Source organism: Pristiophorus japonicus, chromosome 10 (assembly GCF_044704955.1).
Source record: "Pristiophorus japonicus isolate sPriJap1 chromosome 10, sPriJap1.hap1, whole genome shotgun sequence".
Lineage (NCBI taxonomy): Eukaryota > Metazoa > Chordata > Chondrichthyes > Pristiophoridae > Pristiophorus > Pristiophorus japonicus.
In genome coordinates, this window is record NC_091986.1 from 60,420,964 (window position 1) to 60,442,241 (window position 21,278).

General features: G+C 44.1%; 1 protein-coding gene and 1 long non-coding RNA gene across 2 annotated transcripts; one reads left to right on the plus strand and one right to left on the minus strand.

Annotated features, from left to right (window-relative positions):
• The first annotated feature begins 14,774 nt into the window (after positions 1-14,774).
• Positions 14,775-16,238, plus strand: LOC139274741 (fascin-like). Its single transcript, XM_070891429.1, has one exon. It carries the CDS (start codon positions 14,775-14,777, stop codon positions 16,236-16,238), a length of 1,464 nt encoding a protein of 487 aa, XP_070747530.1.
• A 2,300-nt stretch (positions 16,239-18,538) lies between these two features.
• LOC139274742 (uncharacterized) lies at positions 18,539-21,009 on the minus strand. The gene is made up of 3 exons (XR_011595584.1): positions 20,852-21,009; positions 20,606-20,667; positions 18,539-19,530 (listed from the first exon to the last, which is right to left on the minus strand). It is a non-coding gene; the product is annotated as an uncharacterized lncRNA (long non-coding RNA).
• Positions 21,010-21,278: the final 269 nt, after the last annotated feature.

The window sequence follows — 21,278 nt, forward strand, 5'->3', positions numbered from 1 at the left end:
AATCCTGAAGCAGCAGCTGACTACATCCTGGCCTCAATGAGAGCCTTGCGCACAATATCATAATTAAACTGACCCTGAAAACTTCTGTGTTCATCTAATTCAATAACCAGATTTCCTGCCCCATCATATTTCTGGTAGGAGTCATGTCCCATCAGAAAATCTGGGCTAATTAGGTTTTGTTTTTTCCTCCCTTTTCCGTCACAACAAAAATTTTATTTTTGTGAAGATGATGCATCTTTAAAATATGAAAAATTGTTTAAACTGAATTGCAATTTATTTGTGAAATTATTTTTTAATGGGCCAGATTTTGATGTCAGAATAATGGTGAGGCAAATGGCGCTCACCGTTATTTATGTATAAATGGTGCAACAATTTCAGGCGAGGGGCAGATGCACGGTTAAATGCAAACACAAGTTGCTGTCTGAGTTGCTTCGCGAAAATGGCGTCTTACTGTCTGCCTCACCATTGACATGCATTGAATGTCGTAAAGTTCCTGTATTTGCACAGTAGATAGGAACTAAATCCACTGCAGATATTTAGAGTTAGTAATTACAAGTATAAGTACCGTTTTTAACAATGTGATGAATGATAATCACTGCAAATCAACCTCTCAGGCACTGAAAATTAACTATTATAAATGTGGAGTCTCATTCCTTTGGGGTGTGAATTGTTTTCGGAGATTTTAAAAATGTCAAATTTTAAATTTTGCATCTTTTTGGTTACTTTTCCTTTCCATCTCTTGTTGCCCTCTCTCTCACTTCAATCTTTCTTTCCCTCTCGTAACCTGATTTTACATTGAATTCACCCCCTCTTTATTCTCCCTCGCTCTCAGTCCTGCCGTTGTTTTTTTTCTAATCCTTAAATCTCATTGGTTACGGAGCTATCCTGCTGGTTGTTCTGCTCACTGAGGTCCCTCATTGTGCCATTACCAGTTCGCTCTTTCAGCAACTTAGTGGGCAGAAAAGCTGAAGGGTGCAGTAACAAGTCTAACTAATGGCAGATGCTGCTGGATGCCCCACTACTGCAAAATCTAGACAAATATTTCTCACCTGCGAAAATCCTAGAAGCAACGTGCACCACATTGGCAAACAGAATCATTCAACTTTCAGCTTTTCAGTCCTCTTGTACAATTGTGCCTGCCACTCCAATCACCGATGGTGAGCTACCCTCCCTTTGAAGTGTTTTCTCCTTGCTGTTTCCAAGATTCTGCCACTGGCTTTCTGAAACTGGCCTCTAAGAGCTGTATGAGTATGACTTAAATCTTCATTTCCTTTCTGTGGAAAAGCATTTGGGCTTCTACTTGGTGCCAACCAAAGCAGCAGGGCTGAGAGCAGGCTTCAATGTCTAGGAAATTGAGGCATGAATCCATGACTCACAGCCCTGTTGTGCAAAGCTTTGGAAGGCTCCATAAGAACATAAGAAATAGGAGCAGGAGTAGGCCATTCGGCCCTTCGAGCCTGCTCTGCCATTTAATGAGATCATAGCTGATCTTCTACCTCAACTCCACTTTCCTATATCCCTTGATTCCCTTAATATCCAAAAATCTATCGATCTCTGCCTACTTGACTGAACCTGCACAGCCCTCTGGGGTAGAGAATTCCAAAGATTTCCCATCTTCTGAGTGAAGAAATTTCTCTTCAACTTCTCCTAAATGGCCGAACCTTTATTCTGAGACTGTGATCTGAAGGAATGCAAAATTCATAAGGAACCCCCCCGCTATGTTTGGGCTCATTCAAAAAGAAATTTAATTTGGGACTATCTACTGAAAAGTTTGGAACTCTAAAGTGCTTATGGAAGAAACTTTAATAGAATTTTGGATTTTAAAAGACAAACTCAAGGCTGTGGGCGGACCTACAGAACTAGCAAGAGACAACCTAATTAAGTAAAGCTACCTGGGTGTGAGGACTGAGTTAACCTGTCTGGAAGAATGAGTATTTGAAAATCCTTCCCCCACAAGAGACATTAACATCACAAAATCACCCAGAGGTAGCTACCCCTCAACATGGGTCTGGACAACCATTTCAGCATATACATCACAAAGAGGCCCAATCCAGCCTGTATGCGAAAGACTAAGCACAAAAGGACATTGCAATTACAAAACTAATATTTCCATCAGGAATCAGTTTTCAAACATCAACCCACCCAAGACATATCAACTTTTAATGAGCCCGACAAAATATTACAGAAAAAAACCAAGCCCACCAAAATTATACAAAGGATTTTGAACAGATTTGGCGGCAAGATTAGAACACTGAAATCGTATAATTGACAGAGGGTAGGTGGTTGCTAGGTAGCTACAAGGCTGCTACTACCTCAGTTGCCAAACTACACCAGGTGCTATACTGCGAGTATGTCATCAAGACAAGGAGAGAAACTAACGCGACAGTTGTAAACTAACTTCTCCAGCCTTGAAGTCCTGAAGTCCTGAAGGAAGGAAGAACATCACCATCGCAGCAGCAACCGACCACAGTCAACGTGGTATCAAGGGAAAAATAACCGCGATCTACCGTTAACTATCAAAAGGGTTGGTAAGCATAGTCCCTGCATGCCCTGGAGTCTAACCTAGCTAGAATTAGGTATTGGGAGGTGGGAGGTATAATTTACTGTGACCCCCCTTTGAATGTGTAGTGCATGGTTCTTTATTAGAGTGACTTGTGATTTTAAGTTTGACCTTGCACCTTTCCTTGTATTGTTCTTTATTAGAGTGATTGTAATTTGGCCTTATATTTTCTTACTAGAGTAATACGCCTGTATTACCTTGACTGTAATAAAAATAAAGTTCTTTGCATCAAACCAGTGTCCTTTGCACTTTTGCCACATCCCCCAAATAAATCCAGAGTACAGAACCCAAGGGAGTGGGAGCGATTTGAACCGCTCAAGTTGGTCAGAAGGGAACCTGACCCCCTCATAGAGACCACACCCCCTTACAGACCCCTGGTTCTAGACTCCCCAGCCAGGGGAAACATCCTCCCTGCATCTAGCCTGTTAAGCTCTGTAAGAATTTTGTATGTTTCAATAAGATCACTTATCATTCTTCTCAACTCAAGAGACGATAGGCCTAATCTACTCAATCTCTCCCCGTAGGACAGTCCCCTCAGCATCCCCCCCTGAACCTCTGTTGCACACCCTCTATGGCAAGTATATCCTTCCGTAGGTAAGGAGACCATACTCCAGGTGTGGTCTCACCAGGGCCCTATACAATTGCAGTAAGACGTCTTTACTCTTATACTCAAATCCTTTTGTAATAAAGGCCAATGTACCATTTGCTTTCCTAATTGCTTGCTGTACCTGGATTTTACTTTCAGTGGTTCATATACAAGGATACCCAGGTCCAACATTTCCCAATCTCTCACCATTTAAAATTACTCTGCTTTTCTATTTTTCCTACAAAGTGGATAACTTCACATTTCTCCACATTAACCTGTGTATATCCCCTTGCAGCCTCTTTGCATCCTCCTCAATTAACTGTACCAATCCTAATACCTCTGTCATTGTTGTAACTATTAGGCAAGGAAACCTCCTGCTGATTACCACCTACCGCCCTCCCTCAGCTGACGAATCAGTACTCCTCCATGTTGAACGCTACTTGGAAAAAGCAATGAGGGTAGCAAGGGCCCAGAACATACTTTGGATGTCCATCACCAAGAGTAGCACCGCTACTGATCAAGCTGGCAGAATCCTGAAGGACATAGATGCCAGACTGGGCTTGTGGCAGATGGTGAGTGAACCAACACGAGGGAAAAACATACTGATCTCATCTGATCTTCATACTGAGGACACCCTCTATTGTGTTGTGTGGCACTACCACCGTGCTCAATGGGATAGATTCAGAACAGATATAGCAGCTCAAAACTGGGCATCCCTGAGGCACTGTGAACCATCAGCAGCAGCAGAATTATATTCCATCACAATCTGTAACCTCAAGGCCCGGCATATCCCTCACTCTAGCATTACCATCATGCCAGGGGACCAATCCTGGTTCAATGAGGAGTGTAGAAGAGAATGCAAGGATCAGCACCATGCATAGCTAAAAATGAGGTGCCAACCTGGGGAAGCTACAACACAGGACTACTTACATGCTAAACATCGGAAACAGCACTCTATAGACAGAGCTAAGGAATCCCACAACCAACGGATCAGATCAAAGTTCTGCAGTCCTGCCACATCCAGTCGTGAATGGTGGTGGACCATTAAATAACTGGCAGGAGGAGGAGGAGGCTCCATGAACAACCCCATCCTCAATGATGGCAGAGCCCAGCAAATGAGTGCACGAGACAAGGCTGATGCGTTTACAACCATCTCCGGTCAGAAGTACCAAGTGGATGATCCATTTCAGCCTCCTCCCATGGCTCCCACCATCACAGAAGCCAGTCTTCAGCCAATTCGATTCACTCCACGTGATATCAAGAAACAGATGAGCATACTGGATACAGCAAAGGCAATGGGCTCCAACAACATCTCGGCTGTTGTGCTGAAGACCTGTGCTCCAGAACTAGTGCACCTGTAGCCAAGCTGTTCCAGTACAGCTACAATACTGGCATCAACCTAATAATATGGAAAATTGCCCAGGTATGTCCTGTCCACAAAAAGCATGACAAATCCAATATGGCTAATTAGCTCCACATTAGTCTACTCTCAATCCTCAGCAAAGTGATGGAAGGAGTCATCAACAGTGCTATCAAGCGGCACTTACTCACCAACAACCTGCTCACCGATCCTCAGTTTGGGTTCCATCAGCACCACTCGGCTCCAGACTTTCTTACAGCCTTGGTCCAAACATGTGCAAAGGAACTGAATTCCAGAGGTGAGGTGAGAGTGACTGTCCTTGACATGAAGGCGGTATTTGACCGAGTGTAGCATCAAGGAGCCTTAGTAAAACTGAAGTCCATAGTATCAAGGGGAAAACTTTCCACTGGCTGGAGTCATCCTTAACACAAAGGAAGATGTTTTGGTTGTTGGAGGCAAATTCTCAGCCCCAGGACATTGCTGCAGGAGTTCCTCAGGGCAGTGACCTAGACCCAACCAGCTTCATCAATGACCTTCCCTCCATCATAAGGTCAGAATTAGGGATGTTTGCTGATGATTACACAATGTTCAGTTCCATACGCAACTCCTCAGATAATGAAGCAGTCCGTGCCCGCATGCAGCAAGACCTTGAAATTCAGGCTTGGGCTATAAGTGCCAAGTGACATTTGTGCCACACAAGTGCCAGGCAATGACGATCTCCAACAAGAGAGATTCTAACCACAACCCCTTGACATTCAACGGCATTACCATTGTTGAATCCCATACCATCAACATCCTGGAGGTCACTACTGATCAGATACTTAGCTGGACTAGCCACATAAATACTATGGCAACAAGAGCAGGTAAGAGGCTGAGTATTCTGTGACAAGTGACTCACTTCCTGACTCCCTAACGCCTTTCCATCATCTACAAGTCACAAGTCCGGAGTGTGATGAAATACTCTCCACTTACCTGGATGAGTGCAGCTCAACAATATTCAAGAGGTTTGACACCATCCAGGACAAAGCAGCCCACTTGATTGGCACCCCACCCACCACCTTAAACATTCACCTCACCTCCACCACCGGCGCATCGTGACTGCGGTGTATACAATCTACAAGAGGCACTGCAGCAACTCACCAAAGCTTCCTCGGCAGCACCTCCCGAACCCGTGGCCTCTACCAGCTAGAAGGACAGGCGCTGGTGCATGGGAACATCAGCACCTCCTAGTTTCCCTCCAGGTCACACACCATCCTGACTTGGAAATATATTGCCATTCCTTTCATCATCGCTGGGTCAAAATCCTGGAACTCCCTCCCTAACAGCACCATGGGAGTATCTTCAGCTCATGGGCCTCGCAGTTCAAGAAGGCGGCTCACCATCACCTTGTCAAGGGCAATTAGGGATGGGCATTAAATGCTGGCCTCGAACAAATAAAAATAAACATGCAAGTAAAGCATAATAAAGCACTTTTATAAACATGCTGAATAAGAGAAATTAATTATTTTAATTAATTTTAAAACCAAAGGATGTCTCAGCTTTGTGAAGTCATACCTCTTCTTACAAGGGAAGAGTGCTTTTGTAACTTCTGATAGGCTGCAATACATCAGTGATGTCATAGGGCTTATGTTGTAACCATAGAGATTACACAAAGGACTAAAGGACATGCTCAGAATTCATTTGAAAGCCACTGTGGTCATGATAGTCAGAAAAAGTATCAGCCTAATGGATGGTAGGATGCAATTACTTAAGTAGGTACCTTGTAATGAATCTAACTTATGCCAGCTTAATTATTAGTATTCATTAAGTGACTCTTTATTTGAGTTCATCAGTATGAGGCATGTTATTGATGATCAATGAAATATTTTTTCTCATTCTAGCAGCCAGACTTGCACGATTTTTCATATCACATTCGGAGCGATGACCTCCACACTCGAACTTCCGAAGCACACTCATGTCACATGAAGCTCTCTCTGTGCCTGAATTTATAAAATGTACCGCATGATAATTACCTTGAGAAATGAGGGCAACTGTGTAAATCATGAGTGCCAAAATCATAAGCCACAAAAGTTGTCACTAAAAAAAAGATTGCTTTAGCCTGGAAATTTCAGTGAACGGTGTTATTAAACAAATGCTTAAAGCATTTTTATTAAATTCTCCGCTGTTTAAAAATAAATGGATTAGTGTCTATTTAAATAATGGAGGACCGACTTGATAATGAGTGCTTTATATGTTTGTACAACAGTAATTTCCAGACATTTGTCTCTGTAACATCATGCTATGGACAAGATGGTTTCCTTTCTTTCCATGTTGGCATTTCTTAACACGAGTGTTAGAACAACCACAATATAAAGTGTGGAATATTAAGAAAGTTTCCATATTTGAGACAACACATCAGATTGGATTTTCCTATCAATTCTGCCCATACATGCTCCAGGATGAACTGCAATACTGTGAAGACATCTATCAACGTACTGAAGATGTGGGCTTTGGACTTCTCCAATTCATCTACATAGCTTGGAGATCAAACCCCAGTGCCTGCATGTAAATTTGATGCACTGCAAGCATTCTTCTTTTAAAAGCAGAATCCATGAGATATGGGTCTCCAAGCTCTTCAGCTATGGGACAACATTTCATAATGTTCCAATCCTAATTGCTCAACTTATGCTCAACTGACTCTCTCTCTAGTGACCCTTGGATGGCGTCTCTAGTCAGGTTCTTGGAAGAGAGAAAGTGATTGTAAGTGGGTGCCACAAAATACTTGCAGGTCAGAAGCAGAGGGACTTGACTGTTCTTCTTCCTGGACTGCTACTTCTGTAAGGTATTTGCTTCTTGGGTTCTTTGTTTAAGAATTTATAGCAACACATTGCTATTAAGAACTAGTTGGTTTATTAGCAAAAGGTTTAACAATCACACTACACATTACCAGTTCATCCACCAGGCTCACAACCACCTGCGACATCATGGATTCCCCAAACCCAACTGGCTGGGGTTTTATTGGGTCTTGTGAACATCATGTGACTGGCTAAGCCACTCCCACTCAAAAGCTCTCCAACTATTTTAAACTAAACTTTAAATCAAGTGCCCCCTTTTAGTAAGGGCACTAGAACCCATAAATTTAGAAATTAACTGGGAATCAAATTGAATTTGCCAATCAAATTAAAATTCTGTTTCCGGCGGTGATAGAAACATAGAAACATAAAAACATAGAAAATAGGTGCAGGAGTAGGCCATTCGGCCCTTCGAGCCTGCACCACCATTCAAGATCATGGCTGATCATTCACCTCAGTACCCCTTTCCTGCTTTCTCTCCATACCCCTTGATCCCTTTTACCCTAAGGGCCATATCTAACTCCCTCTTGAATATATCCAATGAACTGGAATCAACAACTCTCTGCGGTAGGGAATTCCACAGATTAACAACTGAGAAGAAGTTTTTCCTCATCTCAGTCCTAAATGGTTTACTCCTTATCCTTAGACAGTGTCCCCTGGTTCTGGACTCCCCCAACATCGGGAACATTCTTCCTGCAGCTAACCTGTCCAGTCCCGTCAGACTTTTATATGTTTCTATGAGATCCCCTCTCATCTTTCTAAACTCCAGTGAATACCGGCCCAGTCGATCCAGTCTCTCCTCATATGTCAGTCCTGTCATCCCGGGAATCAGTCTGGTAAACCTTCGCTGCAATCCCTCAATAGCAAGAACGTCCTTCCTCAGATTAAGAGACCAAAACTGAACGCAATATTCCAGGTGAGGCCTCACCAAGGCCCTGTACAACTGCAGTAAGACCTCCCTGCTCCTATACTCAAATCCCCAGCTTTGAAAGCCAACATACAATTTGCGTTCTTCACCGCCTGCTGTACCTGTATGCCTACTTTCAATGACTGATGTACCATGACACCCAGGTCTTGTTGCACCTCCACTTTTTCTAATCTGCCGCCATTCAGATAATATTCTGCCTTCGTGTTTTTGCCACCAAAGTGGATAACCTCACATTTATCCATATTATACTGCATCTGCCATGCATTTCCCCACTCACCTAACCTGTCCAAGTCACCCTGCAGCCTCTTAGCATCCTCCTCACAGCTCACACTGCCACCCAGCTTAGTGTCATCCGCAAACTTGGAGATATTACAATCAATTCCATCATCTAAATCATTAATGTATATTGTAAATAGCTGGGGTCCCAGCACTGAGCCCTGCGGCATCCCAATAGTCACTGCTTGCCATTCTGAAAAGGACCCATTTATCCTGACTCTCTGCTTCCTGTCTGCCAACCAGTTCTCTATCCATGTCAGTACATTACCCCCAATACCATGTGCTTTAATTTTGCACACTAATCTCTTTTGCGGGACTTTGTCAAAAAGCCTTTTGAAAGTCCAAATACACCACATCCACTGGTTCTCCCTTGTCCACTCTACTAGTTACATCCTCAAAAAATTCCAGAAGATTTGTCAAGCATGATTTCCCTTTCATAAATCCATGCTGACTTGGACTGATCCTGTCACTGCTTTCCAAATGCACTGCTATTTCATCTTTAATAATTGCTTCCAACATTTTCCCCACTATTGATGTCAGGCTAACCGGTCCACAATTATCCGTTTTCTCTCTCCCTCCTTTTTTAAAAAGTGGGGTTACATTAGCTGCCTCCAGTCCATAGGTACTGACCAAGAGTTGATAGACTGTTGGAAAATGATCACCAATGCATCCACTATTTCTAGGGCCACTTCCTTAAGTACTCTGGGATGCAGACCATCAGACCCCGGAGATTTACCAGCCTTCAATCCCATCAATTTCCAGAACACAATTTCCTGCCTAATAAGGATTTCCTTCAGTTCCTCCTTCTCACTAGACCCGCAGTCCCCTAGTGTTTCCAGAAGGTTCTAAATGAAGGTTTACACTGTCCCTCAGAACTGATTCCAGTAATTTGCCTACCACCGAGGTTAAACTAACTGGCCTGTAATTATTCGGTTTATCCCGTCCTCATTTTTGAAAAATGGTACAATATTAGCCGTTCTCCAATCCTCTGGCACAACTCCTGTAGCCAGGGAGGATTGGAAAATGATGGTCAGAGCCTCTGCAATTTCCTCCCTTGCTTCTTTTAATAGCCTCGCATATATTTCATTCAGTCCTGGCGATTGATCTACTTTCAAGGATGCTAAACCCCATAATGCTTCCTCACTTACTATGTTTATCCCATCTAATATTTCACTACCTTCCTCCTGAACTTCAATGTCGGCATCGTCCCCATATTTTTTGAAGACAGCCGCAAAGTATTCATTTAGTACCATACCCACATCCTCTGCCTCCACACATAGATCACCATTTTGGTCCCTAATAGGCCCTACTCTTTCCTTTGTTATCCTCTTGCTCTTTATGTAATTGTAGAACATTTCTGGGTTTTCTTTGATCCTACTTGCCAGTATTTTTTCATGCCCTCATTTTGCTTTCCTAATTTCCTGCACTTTCTATACTCGTTTAAGCTTTCTACAGTATTGAGCTCACGATCTCTGATATAGGCTTCCCTTTTTTGCCTTATCTTACCCTGTATGCACCTTGTCTTCCAGGGGCTCTAAATTTGGCAGTTCTACCCTTTTTCTTTGTGGGAATATGTTTACCCTGAACTCCATATATCTCTCTCTTGAATGTCTCCCACTACTCTGACACTGATTTACCTTCAAGTATCTCTTTCCAGTTCATTTTTGCTAAATCACATCTCCGCCTAGTAAATTTGGCCTTCCCCCAATATAGAACCTTTACTCCTGTTTCTTCTTTGTCATTATCCATATTTATGCTAAAACTAACTAAATTATGATCACTACCACAAAAATGCTCTCCCACTGTTACGCATTCCACCCGCTGAGCTTCAATCCCTAACCCTAAATCCAGATCTGCACGCCACCCCCGCCCTCTTGTTGGGCTTGCTACATATTGGCTAAAAGATACAGAATGCAATTTAGGAATTCTTTGTCCTCTGTACCTTTTACACTGATAGTATCCCAGTTAATATTAGGGTAATTGAAAGCCCCCACTATTACTGCCCGATTGTTTTTGCACTTTTCAGAAATTTGCATACAAATTTGCTCTTCTTTCTCCCTCAGACTATTTGGGGGTCTATAGTACACTCCCAGCAGTGTGATTGCCCCTTTTTTCTTCTAGCCTGGAGTTGTAGCCTCATTTGATGATCCTTCTAACATATCATCCCTCATCACAGCTGTAATTCTTTCTTTAATCAATACTGTAACCACCCCCCCACCCCACCCTCCTTTTTTAACTCCCTCTCTATCTCGCCTGAAAACCCTGTAACTAGAAATGTTGAGCTTCCATTCCTACCCTTCTGTCAGCCATGTCTCAGTAATGGCTATAATACCATAATCCCATGTGTCTGACTATGTCTTTAGCTCATCTGCTTTATTTCCTAGACTCCTTGCATTAAAGTATACAGGTTGAACCTCCCTTAGCCGGCACTCTTGAGACCTGGCCTGTACTGAATGAGATATTTTGCCGGATGAGGGAAAGTCATCGGCCCGAGGAGGGGTAGGTGGGGGGGGCGGAGGCGCCTGGGGTGAGGGTTGGGGGAGGAGATCGCTCGAGGTCAGGGAGGGGAGGAGGTTGCCCGAGGTCGGGGTGGGGCGGGGGGAGGAGGTCAGCGGTCCGAGTGGGCCCCAAGAAGTGTCTACGCATGCGCCACCCGGCGGCCAGGGGGGGTGCCGGACAAAGGGTGGTGCCGGATAAGACAGGTTCAACCTGTATACCATGTAACATTGCCCTACCTCCTCATTGTCTATTTTCGAGTCTTTGCTTCCTCTGCCTTCCAAACTAGCTTACTAATTTTCCTGCCTTCCATTTCCAGCTTGGCGCTTCTCCCTTCTGACAATGCTCTCAGATTCCAAACCCCCTGCCAAGCTAGTTTAAACCTTCCCCAACAGCACCAGCAACCACCCCTCGCGCCCCGCCTCCCCCCCCTCCACCCGGCTCTGCTGAGACGAAACCTGTACGGCTTGTACAGGTCCCATCTCCCCCAGACGCAGTCCCAATACCTCAGGAATCTAAATCCCTCCCTCCTGCACTAGCCACATATTCATCTGTTCTATCCTCCAATTTCTATACTCACTAGCATGTGGCACCACGAGTAATCCGGAGATTACTACCTTTTGGGTCCTGCTTTTTAATCTCCCTCCTCGCTCCCTAAAATCTGCCTGCAGGACCTCAGCCCTCTTTCTTCCTATGTCATTGGTGCCGATATGGACCACTACCTCTGGCTGTTCACCCTCCCCCCTCAGAATGTCCTGTGGCCGCCCAGTGACATCCTTGACCCTGGCACCAGGGAGGCAACATACCATCCTGGAGTACATCTGTGTCCACAGAAATGCCTGTCTACTACCCTAATTATCGAATTCCCTAGCACTATAACTCTTCCTCTCTTCCTCTTCCCTCCCTGTACAGCTGAGCCACCCGTGGTGACGTGGACTTGGCTCTGGCTGCATTCCACAGAAGAATCATCGCCCCCACCAGTACTCAGTACAGAATACTGGTTGGAGAGCGAGATGCACTCAGGGGCTCCTGCACTATCTGCCTGGTCTTCCTCCTCTGTCCTCTACCATGTGAAGCTTTTAGTAGGGTGATTGCATGCCAGGATGTGAGTGAGAGATCACTTTTTGGTGTGAAGGGCACTTCATGAGCAATAAGGTTAAGCTTTTCAAGTATTTTAAGACAATTAGGGGCAAATAGTTGTAAGTAAAGATATGCTTAGTACAGTGCATTCATGGAAAGTCTGACTCCTCTGACCTCTTAAGGCGATTAACCTTCTGCAGCATTGCGTGGCCATGTGCCGAAGAATGGAATGAACATTTACTGCCCTTGTCACCTTCTCCTATTTCTCTGCAGACTACTCTTCTTGGGGCTCTCTAACTGCTAGTTCCAAAAGGCACCTCACTCCTGCAGGAGCACTTCAATTTCTGCATCAATGAGGCGGAGAGCTCTATGCGCTACTGCAGAACTATCTGATATGTTCCAGTCAGTGATACTCCAACCTTCCTGGCTTGCAGCAAAAAATGTTTTGATGATGCCTAACCCTTTAAGCTGCTGCAAATGTTTAAGTCCTGCAGCAGCAAACTGTCTAAAAGTTTGATGGCGCCAAGCCTGTTTTTGAGGTGCCAAAGCATCCGTTAAGGTGAGTGGGGTGCGTGCGCTCTTCAGTGCCAGAAGTACAATTCCACCATATTGGTGAAGGCAGATCAAGAAGCGTCCAGGGCCCGCGCTTGAAACAGGCATTAGTCCCTTTACATAAGCAAAAGAGATTAGAGTATAAGAGTAAAGAAGTCTTACTACAAGTATACAGAGTATTGGTGAGGCCATAACTGGAGTACGGTGTACAGTTCTGATCTCCTTACTTAAGGAAAGACATACTTGCCATATAGGGAGTACAACGGAGGTTCACTAGACTGGTTCCTGGGATGAGGGGATTGCCCTGTGAGGAGAGATTGAGCAGACTAGTCCTATATTCCCTAGAGTTTAGAAGTGATCTACTTGAAACATATAAAATTCTTAAGGAGTTTGACAGGGTTAATGCTGAGAAAATGTTTCCTCTGGCTGGGAAATCCAGAACACGGGGTTACAATCCCAGAATAAGGGGTAGGCCATTTAGGACTGAGATGAGGAGATATTTCTTCACTCAAAGGATGTGAATCTTTAGAATTCTCTGTCCCAGAGAGTGGTGGTTGCTCAGTCATTGAGTATATTCAAGACAGAGGTAGATACATTTTTGGGAACAAAGTGAATTAAGGCATATGGGGATAGTGCAGAAAGGTGGAGTTGAGGTAGAAGATCAGCCATGATCTTGTTGAATGGCAGAGCAGACTCAAAGGGCCAAATATCCTGCTCCAGCTCCTATTTATTATGTTATGTTAATAAGCAGCCTAAGTTTAAGGCCATGATGAGACACTGTGTCGGCTGCACTCAGGAAAACGTGGTCTGCATGCGACCTAACCCACGGTCTTTTTAAAAAAAGGAGTGCTCCTCCAGGCTCCACTACAGTGCCAAAGATTATTCAGTCCCCACTCAGCGCCCTCCCTCCTACCCAATCGCACCCGCCCTTGCTCCCTCCCTCAGGGCTTTCCCCTCACTTATCTCTCCCCACCCCCTCCTCCCCCGCAAATACCCCCAACCAATCGCTTCTGCGCCTCTTCAAGGATCTCCGAGGACCACTGCGGAAATTGAAATTCTCTTCTCTGGCTAGCTGCCAAGGGACACCCAGCAGGGGTCTGCCACTCGCTGGCCTCATTTACACAAGGCCCAATATCGGATGTGCTTGGGACCTACCTGTTCCGGTGCAGGAAGCAAACCGATTTCTAGACCACTATATGAAACCCCTGCACATGTGCACTCTCAAAGAGGTGTCATCACCCTCAATATTCCAATTTAGATGGTCCCCAAAACTATGGAGGGATCAGTGCAAAAGATGTCGGGTTGGCAGAAATCCTGTCCCATCATACTGGTGGATTGTGCCTCCAGGGAAATCCCAAGTGGTAGTATAATGAAGATTAGTATAATCAAGACAAGGTATCACAGCTAGGCTGCAGCTTGAGGCATTAATGACTTTTTGCTGTGATTTGATCATGATTATTTTTATGAGACTTTGGTGCCATGATGATCCTTATTTTGTTTAAACCGCAAAGATAGGGACTGCCCCCAAATACCTCAGTGGTAATACTGTTTTATTTCTGTGGTGGTCAATTGTCTTCCCTTCTTCATTTTGGATTTGTCTTCAGTGTTTGCTCATGTGGTGGGAGGCAGAGCTGCTCTGGTCAACATGTGTAGGATTGAAAACATGTTTGCAATTTCCATGGAAGTACTAGCGAGTAGAGATCTTCACTTACAATGTCACAACAGCAATTATTCTCCCAATAATAGGCACTGACTGCATTTTCAGAGCTAAAATTACACAGGCATCAAAAAATCAGTTTCCTTAGAAAAAAGATCTCATTTTAATCATATTTATTCTCAGCACTGTTTATTTTATGTGCAGTTTCATTTTTTGGAGTGGGGAAGTGAATCATGAATTCTGTTAAAAACACCATACATTGGGGTAAGAGTGGAAATGTTTAAGACAACCCCTTACATGGCATTGCTGAATGTCAGTGAACTTTTGTCACTATGTACTATGTCACAAGCATTGCTAAGGAGTAGGACAATGATGTCATTGGACATATAACAACAGTTACTGACCAGATACAGCACGTATTCATCAACAAGTTGTGAAGCAGTGGGACATGGAATTTAAAGTGCTTTCTTTTGGTCTAATTAATTCAGCCCAAAAATATTTGACTGGAGAGGTGTTCAACTACAAAGTGAACGCAACGGGTTCCTCACTGAAGAGGAGCCAGATATGGATAATTGAGTTCACCAGGGAGGACTCTCCTATGATCCATATCAAGAGTTCATTTAACAGATACATTGCTGCAGACAAGAATGGCAAGATCACCTGTGATCAGGAGGCTCCCCATCCAAATTGTGTTTTCCTCATGATGCTTCATCCGGACGGAAGAGTTTCCTTCCAGTCGGAACCTTTCAAACGGTATTTAGGAGGAAACCTGGACAACATCACGTGCTTTGCCCAGGCTATCTCAGACAGCGAGAAGTGGGTGCTACACCTGGACACCCACCCCAGTGTCAACATGTTCAACCCTGGCAGGAAAAATTACCTCCGGTTGAATGAGCAAAGTGGAAGAGTGTGCTGTGATAAGAACCTACCCTGGGGCGCTGACTGTGTAATGACACTTTACTTTGACATCAAAGAGAAAAAATATGCCATAAGGACTGGAAATGGTAGCTTCCTTGCTTGCAATGGGAAGATTGAGTCTGAAGTAACACACAGAACATTATATCGTCTAGAGATAAAGAATGGGATGATAGGTCTGAAGGATATGTATGGAAAATTCCTATCTGTGAAGGACTGTAATGTTAAAACGATCAAAACTTTGAATCCTAGCATGGATGAACTTTTTGTCATAGACCCATCTCCTGGGCAGATCAGTATCATGTCGTTGGTGAATAGGAAGTATATCTCCTGCACACCTGGTCCAGCTGTCTATTCAAATGTTATTGATATAAATAATGCTGGAATCTTCCAAATTATGCAGGATTCCGCCACAAAGAAAGTCTGCTTCCAAAATATTTCAAACTACTATCTTGCAGTTGTTGCTAAAGGCTTCATTGAAGTCTGTAAGACTCTAGATTTTCACTGCTGGTTTCAACTTGTGTACAACGGGGAAAAGGTAGCTCTAAAGACATCAAATGCAAGATATGTGACTCTGAATGCTGGTGGCCAACTCTTGGTAGGGCCAGTTGTAATTGGGAAACAGGAGGAATTTGTTTTCAAACTTGCCAACCGATCACAGCTAATACTCCAGAGTGATTTTGGTTTCATTGGCATTATTCCTGGGAAGCAGAGATTGGTTTGCAACAGGCCTATGTACGAGGCAAGCAAAATAATTTTAACTGATGATGGCTTTTATCAGTTCAAAATAGTACTTCTGGACAAATACTGGGAAGTAGATGAAGAGGGCTTTATCACTGCCACTGGGGAAGTGCCTGTTAACTTCACTATTGAATTGATCACTTCACACCAAATGATTCTTAAAGGACCCAATGGAAAATACATTGTAGCAGAATCTGATGGGAGCTTCAAAGCTGTTGAAGAAAGTGCCAAGTCTGCCACATTGTTCCGATATTAAGTAACTTTAGCAAATCAAATTTTTGTGCGTGTATGACATTAACTCTTGACTCCAACTCAAATTAAATCAGGATGAATGATGGGAACGAATAACATTAGTTCAAAAATATTAAACTATATTCCTGCTATCAACTGTGAGTTTCACAACATTTAATATTTAGAAAATAATTTAATACTAATAAACGTAATTTGAAGCTTGTCCCTCTGGTAATGTGCAGCACTGATATCAGAGTAGTCGACTGCAAACTCTCCCTGATTTTCCACTGAGTGAATTACTAATCTCAATTAGGGCTTAATAGGACAGAGATGCGGCAATTGTCCTGACGAAGGAGAGGAAGAAAGAAAAAACAGTGGGTAAATCAAAAAGTATTGTTCTTGTTCACCTCTTAAGGGATAATTTCCTAGTGGTGCTGACAGAGACCCAGAACCTCCCTATTGGTTACTGAATTGCTAATGACATGGAAAGTCCTATAGGAATGGGAAATAAAAATATTTTTTTAAGCATTCAGTATATGGTAGAACTGTTTAAATGTGCACAATATTAATTTTATGGGCCTTGAATGCTTACAATTCAGCAAAAAAAAAATAGACTTATGCTGCACTCCACCCTTCATGTATTCTGTAGGCATTTCTACATTCGGTCAGGGTAGTAATCATTTCTTTGTGAGCCACAGGCAGTTCTGCAAAAAGGTGTCAAAATATTCTTATTGTGAAAATAAACAGTCTTACGGTGGTCGAACGCTATTATAAATGGAACTGAAAATGACCAGATAAGCAAAATGCTTTAGTACTCATTTAAATATAAGTCTTTATTGATTACTTAAATCCTTTACTGATATAATGATCATAAGACATAATACACATACACAAATAAATATATACATGGTACAAACCTTGAACATGGTTAGAGATTTGAAAACGTTTTATTTTTACAAGAGAGCAAAGAAAAGGTGGTTAATTGCCATCAATTGGAGTTTTTACAAGAGAGCTGCATTGATAAAAGGAGAATTGAGGGTCATAGAGATACCCTGTAATAGCATTTAACTGTTTATTTTTCTTTTCAGAGAAGGTGAGGGAAGGAACTTAGGGGGCGGAATTGTCTCTTTATGCGACACTCGTTAGCACCTTTGGAGGGTGCTAACGGGATGCAAAACACATTTTGCCCAGGGGGGTGGGAGGACACGCTATCGATAGCACCATGCCCCACAGGTAGCGCTCCGGACTACCACACAACCGCCAATGATGACATTGGCGTGTGCGGTGACCCCTTTCTGCTCCGCGAGGCTGGCCAAGTGGGTTTCAGTGCCATCTTCATGGTCCATGAATCTGGCCGAAATCCGCTCGTGGGGCAAAAGTTAAAGCGAAGTCGCCAGTGCCGTGCGCCACCATCTTTAAAGTTTTGCCGACTCTCCGGTCGGCCCACAGAATGGCGCCCTAGCGTGCCATCGTGCAGCCCGGCATTCCGTTTTGGGTGCCAGGCTGCAGGCCCACTATCACACTGCCCTGGTGGTCCAGTGGAGGCCTTCAGAGGCCTTGCAGTGTGCCTGACCCTTTAAGCAAAAGGGACGGGTGTTGAAGCGCGTCAGCGCTGCGCAGAGCATCCGTGTAGCGCTCCCGAATACACCCTGTTAGCACCTCTGGTCCTGCCTCGACAGGAAGTGGAGTGCACGAGATTGCGCTTCACTTCCTTTGAGGGCCGGTAAGCTCAATTCAGCAGCCGGGGCGCGAGTTCCACACCGGACGCAGGAAGTCACGCCCCAGGCGCAGGAAGTCACGCCCCGAGCAGGTTACCGTCCCCAATCGGGATGCAGGGAAATTTCACCCCCTTAATTCTCTAAAGTAGGAAATCAATAGGATGGCATCAACAGGATGGTGAAATGGGCAGGGCATGGCAGGTGGTGTTTGATGTGGTGAAGTGTGAAGTGATGCACTTTGGGAGGACTAATATAGAAAGACAGTATACTATAAATATCACCATTTTGAAATGTGTAGATAAGCACAGAGACATTGGTGTCCATATACACATCCTTAAAGGTGGCAGGGTAAGTTGATAAGGTGGTTAAAAAAGCATATGGGTTACTTGGATTTATTCGTAGAAGTATACAACATAAAAGCAGAGATAATGCAGGAATTTTATAAATCACTGAGCACCGCATTTCAGGAAAGATGTAAAGGCCTTAGAAAGGGTAAAAAGGAGGATTACCAGGATGTTAGCAGGAATAAGGGACTTCAGTTATGATGAGAGGTTGGTAAAGTTAGGACTGTTCTCCTTGGAACAGAGATGGATAAGAGGTTTTCAAGATGATGAGAGGTATTGATAAAATAGATAGAGAAAAACTATTCCCTCTGGTGAGCGGGTCAATAACCAGAGGTTATTTAAAATCATTGGCAAAATATCGAGGGGAGAGGAGGATCATTTTTTTTCACTCAGAGTTGTTGGGATCCGGAATGCTCTACCTGAAAAGATGGTCGATGCCGATTCCACAAATAATTTTAAAAGGGAGTTGGACAGGTACTTGAGAATGAGGAACTTACAGGGTTACGGACAAAAAGTGGGGAGTTGGGACTGAGCACGACAGCTCTTTGAAAGAGCCAGTACAAGCACGATGGGTCAAATGGCCTTCTTCTGTGTTGTAAGTTTCTATGGGCCCGAAATTCATCACTTCACCGCCGTTGCCGCCGACTGCTGCCGACTGCCGCCCACATTGCTCTTCTTGATCTGCCCAGTGCCACTTTGGAGGTGGCCTGGAGCGGGCAGGATGGGAGAGCCGGCGGGAACCGCCCCCTGACGTCAGCCGACGGCCGAGTAGCGCAACTGACCCCCTGCCCACGGAGCACCCAGGTGGCTGCGGGCGGGAGTCGGCGGCAGGACGGGGTTGGACCGCTACGTGGAGGCTGGTCTGCCCCCGACGGTAAGTAGGAAGAACCTGAAGAAAAGGTAAGTGAGCATTTTTAATTTTTTTCCCCCGCTACAGTTTCTGCATGGGGTTCCCTGGAGGTCTGTCTGATAGTTTTTACGTTTTTTACTGCTGCATTTTTTTTCCAGGTCTTCGACCCTTCGGCCCGACTCCATCCTCGGTGGCATTTGGGCAGCAAGTGCCTTTGCCGCCGAGAGTGAGATCTCCCGCCTGCTGCCGCCCAGATTGGTGGCGTACGTCGTCCATTTGCCACCTGCCAACCGTCGAGGGACATCGGCGATGAATATCCTGCCGAAATACCATCCAATACCTCAACAACACTTTGAGCGGCACTTGGGCGGGTGGAGGCCTTGATGAAAATCGGCCCCTATGATTCTATGAACAAGCAGGAAGTCCATGATAGAATAATCATATAAGGATTCTAGATGGACTGGAGTTATTGTGTCAAATTATCTTACCTCGCTCTGAATTTTCTTATTTTATGTTTTGGGCATAAGAACAGGAGCAAGTACAAAAGGACAAACTCAAAGTTATTACAAAGAGTAATAAACTGTAGGTTCTGAAACTATATAAAGAGATTATAAGGAGACAATCTCCACTTTTTTTAACATGGCAAATGTGGTCTTAATTCCATCGGAGTAGTCAGGAGGCATTGATCCACTTTCTCCTTGCTAAATGGACAAGGCAGCCAAAGCACTTGATCCTTCCTTCATTTGAGAGGAAAGTAAGCACAATTTTCTTAGCCTTTCCTTATAACTTAAAGTCTCTGTTCACACTTTTCTCAAAGGTAAACATATACTTATGATTAGGTGACCAAAAATGCACACAGTACTCCAATGATAGTCCAAGCAACACCTTGGGCCTAAAATTCTGGCCTTTCCGAAGTGTGCACCGACCCGACGAGGTCTCGCAAAAGCCATTTTTTGGGGTACAATGCGCATGCGCCAGAAACCAGCTTTTCCGATCTGTCAAAGATTTCTCTTGGCAGATCCTCCGCATCCCTGGCAGAAGGACATCCGCGTGGGAGAGATTGGGCTATTTGCCCAACTCGTGCCCAGCAAATGTCCTTCAAACTTTTATGCCTAGTGAAAGCAGGCACATAGCCTATTTTTACCAATGTAAGAGTTTTATAACATGTAAAAATTATATTTAAATACACATTTTTATAGTAAAAACCCTGTCCATTAAGGTAAGTTGATTTTTAACACTATTAAAACACGTTAAAAAAAATTCCAAAAAATCTTTTTTTTTCCAAAAGATTTAATTACATTTAATTTCAATTAATTTTAAATATGTGAGGTGTTTTATTTATTTATTATGCTTTATTTGGGTGTTTTCTCATTGATAGTAATTGGAACTCGTACAAACGGAGTTCCCGTTTTAAATCAATGAGAATACTGCACGCGATTGGTTTTCCAGACCCGTGTGATTCCAGCTTGGATTTATGTACCTGAAAGGCATCTTCCCATGTGCTGCATAGCGAATCCAGGCCTCTGACCACAATTTTAGGCCCTATATGTAGAAACAATACATTCCTTTGATTTATAATATGCAACCCAGTTCTTTATTTCCTTAATTGTTTCCTAGATTTACCCATGTAATCCATAACTTCTTTTCCAATCAGCACACTGTCCACCATTGGTTTATCAATTTAAAAAATAAATACAATGTGAAAGACCTAAGGGGGCGCATTTACCGGTCTTTTGCGCTCCGTTTTTCACCCCAGAGTGGGGGCAATGGCGCGGTGAGGTCTTCTGGGCGGGTGGTCAGCCGCCAGTGCCCCGCGGGGGTTTTTGGGGCCGGTTTTGCGGCAGCATGGAGCAGCACTGCCCGGACAGTGTGCACCGTCCCTGGTTGCGACACCGGCGCGCTTTTTGAATCCCGCCCGACCCGTACGCCCTGCAGCATGCCCTGCTGTGACCGCCTGTAAATACGGGCATTCCAACCTAGACCGACTACAGAGGGGTAAGTAACGGCGTCCTAAGGTAAGTGTGATTGCTTTTTCTTTTAATTTTTTTGCGATTTGTGTTATGGTGGCGTGAGCTATGCATTGGGGATGTTTTTGTGGGGGTTTTTTTCCAGTTTTTTTTTAACCCAGGCGTCTTTCCTGCGGCAGCTTTTAG

Bases quoted from the DNA above. Each gene is read 5' to 3' on its own strand.
- LOC139274741 (XM_070891429.1), top strand. From the start codon at position 14,775: ATGGAATTTAAAGTGCTTTCTTTTGGTCTAATTAATTCAGCCCAAAAA.